Source organism: Asparagus officinalis, chromosome 8 (assembly GCF_001876935.1).
Source record: "Asparagus officinalis chromosome 8, Aspof.V1, whole genome shotgun sequence".
Classification (NCBI taxonomy): domain Eukaryota; kingdom Viridiplantae; phylum Streptophyta; class Magnoliopsida; order Asparagales; family Asparagaceae; genus Asparagus; species Asparagus officinalis.
The window spans coordinates 86,065,338-86,073,313 of NC_033801.1; the positions used below are offsets into that span (position 1 = coordinate 86,065,338).

At 34.8% G+C, this 7,976-nt stretch overlaps 1 protein-coding gene across 2 annotated transcripts in view; it reads left to right on the forward strand.

Annotated features, from left to right (window-relative positions):
* Nucleotides 1-6,258, forward strand: part of LOC109819898 (sodium channel modifier 1-like) — a 7,181-nt gene extending 923 nt beyond the window's left edge. Inside the window, exons 2-4 of one of the 2 annotated variants that reach the window (XR_002241659.1) lie at nt 2,298-2,807; nt 5,166-5,336; nt 6,145-6,258. Coding sequence is in view for 1 of the 2 variants with exons in the window: in XM_020385867.1 (XP_020241456.1) it covers nt 2,298-2,807; nt 5,166-5,213 (558 nt within the window). In the remaining variant the exon portion in view is untranslated. Of the gene's footprint in view, nt 1-2,297; nt 2,808-5,165; nt 5,597-6,144 lie in introns of those variants that run through there. The other variant, XM_020385867.1, reaches the window with a different exon arrangement.

The window sequence follows — 7,976 nt, forward strand, 5'->3', positions numbered from 1 at the left end:
CCTACGCAGGCTCCTTGTCTCCTGGATCCTCATTTTCCCTTTTTTATTTATCTCTTTTATTTATGTTCGAGGTTAGACTTGAACCAGGGTGGCTCTTATACTGTCTCAAGTCATAGACGCTACGATAAAATTTTGACGATGTTCTGATGGTTGAGGGAAGGAATTTTCATTCTCATAGCAGCTTTAAATTTGACCCAAGAGAACATGAAATGACTGAAAACAACTTTTTTTTTGGTTGAGAATAAGGATGGAGCTCCAGACTAGGAACTCCAGCCAGTACATTACCCCAAAAGAGCTGACTACATAAATTTGACCACAACCCCAGCTAGGCCAGCTCTAAGGTGTGATCAGCTGTACGGTATCCTTTACATCATCACAGTCATAAACTCCCAACAGCTAACATCAATTACAAAAAGATATAAATACATAACGTCATAGTCTTGACAAAAGGATGCTAGCAAATTCTGGAGCTTAATTCTACAATAATTAGGGAATCGACCCCACCACCTGCACCATCTTGCTGAAAGGAAGAATGAAACTTCAGCCACCATGTAAAGCTTCCCACCAGTTGTAGAAGCTTCAACACTCCTCTCTAAGCAATTTTACCCCACGCCCCTAGAAATAGGCAAAATAAGAAATGACTGAATACAATGTTTACTTATTTTGGAAAGGCAAGATTTTTCTTAAGAAAAGACTTGAGCCTGATATTTATTTATAGTTCATAATAACTAGTCTCTTGAACATGTTAAATGTAAATTGTATTCATGTAATAGCTCAGTCAGATGGGCTTCACGAACGACACATTCTCTGCATGGTCTATGCTGGATTACGAGTTGGCCTATGAATAGATATTATAGGACATAGACTGTGTTATCACAGAAATTTAAGAGATGAAGCTTGGGAAATTTTTTCTGAAAGACGCAACAATACATTTGGTGATTGAATAAATCCAAAGTATAAGAAACTAACTTATTTCATGATATAAATGTGTAAAGAAACTATTGGAACTTGTGTGGGCCAAGTATTCATCATTTTGTTAAAACTATTTGTTATCATGTACTCCCCTAGGATGCTCAAAACTAAGAGGGAGCAAGCCCCATTTTTCTGACTCCTAAGATTTTGTATAGATAAGAGGGACATCAAATGTTTAAGTAGATAGCTTCTTCATCTATGTCAATTTAGCTTTGTTGAAGACTTGAAGTTATTTAAAAAAATCCATGTTATTTGTTTACTTTTTGTATGCTAGTGCTTACATGAGAGCGAAGCCCAACTTTTCTTTTTTCTCAATGCCTTTGTTTATGTTAGCTTATCTCTTAAAGTTTTACGCCCATTCATCCTTTGATTTAACTTAATCATCTACAAAAAATTCCAGCCAAAATTCCAACATTTTGCATGTGTGATCCTGTGTCTGGCACTTTGATCATCCTTGAATAAATCTGAACTGAAATTCTATATTACGAATTTGCTGACCATTCCTTCTCTCTGTAAACTTATAAATAAACTTACAAACATTTAATAGGGCTATACGACTTGGTACTTGAAATTAAGGTTTTAAATGTCACCCGACATGTCCGACATGTCGGTCGACATATCGGTTTGAGGGCTTGACTGACACGACATGGACGTTTTCAACTCTTATGTCGGTTTTCGGGGCCAAATCAAAAATATCAGGGTCATATCAGGCATATCGACCTATTTTTCAGCTTTGAAAAATCGACCGATATGATACTTTTTTTAAGATCTGTTTTTTGTTATCGGGTTTGGATTTAGTGATAAATACTCAAACTCGTTTGACCTGTTCTCATGTTTAAGGGTTTCTTATGAACCCGATAGAAAGAATTTATGAACCTAAATCCATATATTATTCTTTTTTATATGTTTAGTCTATAGAATTTATAAGTATGCTTATATTGAATTTATGAATGCTTAGATTACATTTAGGACATGATATTATATATATGCGCACTACCCGATATGACAATCCGATATTTAGTCAATGTCCCCCGATATATCCCCGATTTCCGCTATCCGACATGGATTTCAGCCATCCGACATGAATCCGATATCCGACATTTAAAACCTTGCTTGAAACGTTTTACCTATTTCCCGAAACTAAATATTGAAGGTGCAAAGTCAGCTGAGTGGATCCAACCTTGAACTTTTGGCATGGATGGAGCTGCCTTAGACATGTTAATGCTCAGCAATATATACGTTTGGAACTGTAGTCTTCTTCTTTTACACTTGATAACCATTGTCTTTTGCCTGCCATCTTATTTCTGATTAGTATAGTTTGGCAGATGCATGCCAAGGGAGCTCGACACATTGCTGCAGTTTACAGGCTAAAAGAAAGGGGATTATCAAGACAGGACGAGTTAAACAAGAGAATAGCCCTGTCTTCTGGTTCTGTCACTGCCTCTAGCAGTCCTTCAATCGAAGTAAAGGGAGCTAAGGTGCAGAATCAGCCACTTATTGAGCAGACACGGAAGGCCATTCTTGAGATACAATCCAATAGGTCATGGGATCAAGTAGGAAAACCTGATTCATCCTTTAAAAATCTAAATAAACATGTGTCTCCGCGTAACTCGAAACTATCTGCCCCAAATCATGTGCTAGAGACACCCATATGTGCAAGTTTTCAAGAGCCTCAGGGAAGTAGAGAAATGAAGAGCGTAGTTGTTACTGAAACTGCCGGTAATATGCTTGCAGACTGGAATAATGAACAACATAAGCATCGAGAGAAAGAGCTCAAGTTTATTGCTGCTGGTTGGAAGCGTGATGGCTTTGGAAAGTGGTACAAGGATGAAAATGTGAGTATCATCTATTTGTCCTTGTAATGAATTTAGCGACATGATTTGCAGGTACATTTAAATAGTTTGTCATCTTGTCTATATATAGATTATTTGATCTATGATCATTATATTATAATTTTTTTATTTTCTCACCAGTTTATTGTTTTATTTTTGGCTATAGTAACTCCAGTAGAGAAAACAAACTGATGATAGTCCCAGGTATTTCCTAACTGTAGAACATAGCATAGTAAATTGGAATTGCCGAAGGAGCTAATTGTTAATTGTAATGAGCATGATTAGGTCGCAAACTGATAGAACATATCTCGATATCAGGTAATGAGTGCCTTGAATGAATACCAAGTACCCCATTTCTCTGCTCCAATAAAACCTGACTCACTTAGAGGACACGTTTTAACCTTTTGCTTCAGGTAGGGAACCAAAGTCAATATGTAATTAAACCAAACAGGACAGTAGTGCTATCTTTTCCTTTATCATCTTCCCAAATTCTGTCTTGGATGGGGCAACACAAAAAGGATTCTTGTGAAAAAACAATGCTTCCTTTCTCGATTGGGTCATTTTATGGAGTTGAGATGCTGCTGGAATTGCAAAATGCAAGATTTTACATGGCAGTAATCAGAGCTTTTGATGTTGTTAATGTTCATCATCAAGGAAAGGAACCTCAGGTTTCTAATATATTTGAGAGAGAATCAAAGTCAAAACTTGAAACTATGAGGACCCACAAAGGTGAATGAGTCTTAGGATGTGAAGGTGAACAAACAGCGAAAACATGTGATTTTGGTAAATTCTGATTGGTGAATTTTAAAATAAATTTCACAAAACTACCATGAACTTTGAGGTGTTTCATGCAAAATTACAGTAAACTATTTTTATTATGGAAAATACCATATAATTTTAAATTTGTAGAAAAATATCATGAACTATTGGAAATTGATCCTAAATGTGTTAACCTCTGAGGTAAAAAGAGTCTAAATTTCCCATATTTATGAATCTCAACCCACAACTAAAACTAACACTCTCTTCAGAGGGACGAAATTGTCCATATATTTCACGTGCTTTGCACATGACAATTTACGCTAAAGACAATCATGAGAATTTACTGAAAAAGGTCTATGATATTTTCTCTAATAAAACTAATTTATGGTATTTTTGCGCAAAACCCCCAAAGGTCATGGTAGTTTTGTGAAACTTACCTTAAATATGTAAAATCATGGATCTCAAATTTCTTATTGTGGGCTTGGAGGTGAGTTTACAGTATTTCTTCTTTTATATCCATTGTTTCTACACTTGTAGACTTGTAGTTATTGATCAAATCCCATGTCCAAAGATTCAATGATTTAAGCCCACAGTATCTACAATTTGTGCTAAAAAATATCTGTATATGTAGTGGAATGTTGTACCATTGCTAAGATTGATGACTAATTTGAATATTTATATCCAACAATTTCTCTCTTTTTTCTATGAGGAAGTTTGTATTCATAAATTTGAGGATAAAGATTGGTGGGAATCAAGAAACATGAATAGGGAAGCATCCAGTTTGATTTTGTTTCCATAAATTCTTTTAACTCTTTTCAACTATAATTTACACCCTCCACCCTCAAATAATCCTCCACCCCCACGCCAAGGGATAAAAGAGAAAAAAAAAACACCTTCGCACCCATCCACACACCAATACCTGCATGATCCGAAGAAAGGGGAAAAAGAAAAATAAAAAAGAAAAAGAAAAAAGAAAAAATAGCCACCATAACCCACCCCTCTACCTACATTCACACATTCTTGGCTACTCCCAATAAAGATTTTGTGGCAATTTCTATTCCATTCAAGTATGATTGTAAAGTATCCAAGTTAAAAATGAACTCTGTTCATTTTGATCAAATCTTAGAGAGTCTAAAGTACAAAATGATCATGAATTGTCTTCATATTCATCAATTGGCATATGATGAATGTCGTCTAGCAAGTTGCTTAAAGTTTAGAATGCTCCATATCCAAGAAACTTTGTTCTGTGGTTTTGAAATATCTAGATTGTGATCTGTGGTTTAGTGGTCAATTTATATGTTACAAACCATACATCTAAGAAGTGACATACTTCAAACTGTCCATTTGGTGCCACTTGATGTATTAGAAACGAAGATCATAAAAAGTTCATTTCTTCTAGGCATTCTAGACGATCCGCAACAAAATGAACGAAGTAAATTTCAGATTTAGATAGGGAAAGGTTTGGATCAAATTACTTTATGAAGTAGCCAAAAAGTCCTCACACTAGTTTTTTGCATTATTTGTTGGAACCTGATCTCTCTATCGGACTAATTTTTACATTTTCAGTTGAAATTTGACAGTGTCTAATATATCTGATTGCAGGTTGAATTTGACTCCGATGAGGAAGACCCAAATGAGACACTAAAATAGAAGCAACTTCAGCTTAATAATTGATCATAGTACTAGTGGAAGCACTTAGATTAATGGTGGAAAGGCGAATGGAAAGGACTCAATTGAACCTTTTATGGATTTTTCTGATGTTTATCTGAGCTGGTAAGTGAAGTTTTTTGAAGTTGGGTTATGAATGATTTTTGTTCGTTCTCCAAATGGAGAAAGCTTTTGCTTCTATGAATCGTCAGCTGGTAATCTCATCTTTTTTTTTATTTTGGGAAAAAGTGTATCACTCTTACTTAAACAAGTACAAATGCAGTTCTGTTCAAATGTGGATTGTGTTGTACTGAACTGAGTTCACTAATTGACCCTTTGAAGCATTTTCTTTTATGTTTCAGAGAAGTAAATCCCTTTTTGTTTCCTTTTCTGTTATGTCTTTAATATTTCATGAGTGGATGACTTGTAATCATGACAATCCTTGTTAGTCTGAAGAGACTTGCACATCTTAGTTCATCTTACGGTTAACAAAGGCCATGATATTAGAAACCACATTGTTTATCAAGTTTCTCACTCAAAAGTACAACATAACGAATCCTTCAGCCCAAATTTTTTTGTGTGGCCTACATCCATCTTCCGTTCAGTTTTGTTTAGGCATATCTTCCTTGTTAAGCTAACCAAGGACATATCCTTCTTAATTGCTTCCAATTAAGTTCTCTTAGGACTATCTCTAGTCTTTTAGCCATTAGTTATAATGATATCACCTCTCCTAGCTGGTGCACTTTGTGACCTTTCTTGCGCGTGATGAAACCATCTGGGTTGATTCTCTCATTTTATTCCGGATAAGTGCAACCTCCAACCTCCATTGAATGCATTCATTTCTTCCTATCTCTTAGTGTATATGTTGTGATGTTGTCATTTCTGCCATTCTCTCTTATAAGATTGTTCACTCAAAATTGCCTTTTTTTTGCAGTCAATGAAACTATACCAGACACCTTGCCCGCACCCATCTGATGAAACTATTACCAGACACCTGAAGAGCACATTTCTGAGGAAAAACTCACTTTTCTCGATATGTGACTATCAACAGATACAATAGAGGTGGATATTTGAATTTCTATGTGAATTACAACAGTTCATTATTATCCTGGTGTGTGTATAAGTTACATACTGAATTTGCAGAATCTGGAACTACGTTAGTTCTATGTTTAGGCTGTGTTTGGGAACTGGGATTTGGGCCCTGGATTTAAAATTCAAGGTGTTTGAAATCCAAATATCTAGTTTGTGCTCTAATTTGGGCTAAGATTTCAAATCAATTCATTAACAGTCAATTCATTAACAGAGAGGAATTTGAAAGCCCAAAACAACGGATTTCAAATTCCACCCTACCCCTTGTTATTTATCAAATCCCGACCCGACTATCCTTTCCTCTCTCTCTCTCTCTCGTTTCAAGTCCTGTTTCTCTCCCGATCGTTCTTCTCTCTTGATCGCTTGCAGGTAAAATATATATATCTCCCCCTCCCCCTCCCCCTCCCCCCCCTCTTCCCCTACAGTTGAAACCCTAGATATGATCTAGGGCATAGATCACGATCTTCGTGGCAAAACCCTAGATCAGAGCTAGTACTCTCGATGTGATCTCCACTGATGGTGGTTCATGTAATCTGAACATTATTTTAACCAATTGTTTCTGATTTTTTGATGATTTTATTATGAACATGCATTAGGGTTTGATGATTTTGATGGAGGGAATTGTTTCTGATATTTTGATGTTTTTATTATGAACATGCATTAAAATTCATGGTCCTTACAGAGGGTGTTGTGGATGAAAGCCAGGGAGAGGGACTGACCCAAGACTGCTTGGGGGATTCTTAATCTTGGCTTTGTCAAGTGAAGGATTAGGATTATAATTATGATTATCATAGTATTTTGATGATATGATTATGGTATTTTTGAATAAATTATTGAAGTCGATAAATATGAGTTAGAGGTTTGTGTAAATTTGAGATTGCTAATGTTTTGGTTCTTAGTGTTGATTATGAGGATGCTAGCTATTACATTTTCATGGTTTGGGTGTCAACTACCATGAATATGCGAGATGAGAGAGAGAGAGAGAGTATATATATATCATATATATTATATTACTATATATATTATATATATATATATTATATATATATTATATATATATATATAATATATATAATATTATATATATTATATATGGCGTGTGTGTGCGCGCCGCGGGCGCGGCCTTGCGTTGCTTTGTGGCGGCAGGGGGCGCGGGCATGCAGTGTGTGTGTGTTTTTTCATATATATATATATATATATATATATATATATCTATTACTTATAAGATGGTGATCTCTCTCTTTCTCCCTTCCTGGAAGGATATCACAACAATATATATAGTGATATATATTATATATATATATATATTTATATATATGAAAGCACACACACCGCTATTGCGCGCCCCAGCGCGACACACACGCATGCCGCGCCGCGCGCGCGCACACACACGCATATATGGGCCCCCCTTTTTTTTTTTTTTTTTTTTTTTTTTTGTTTTTTTTCCCAAAATTTTTTTAATTTTTTTTTTTTTTTTTTTTTTTTTTTTTTTTTTTTTTTTTTTTTTTTTTTTTTTTTTTTTTTTTTTTTTTTTTTTAATATAATATATATATAGTATATATATATATATATATATATATATAAGTATTATATTATAATATATTATATATATATATATATTATATATATATATATTATAATACTCTTCTCTCTCTCTTCTCCATATTCATTAGGTTG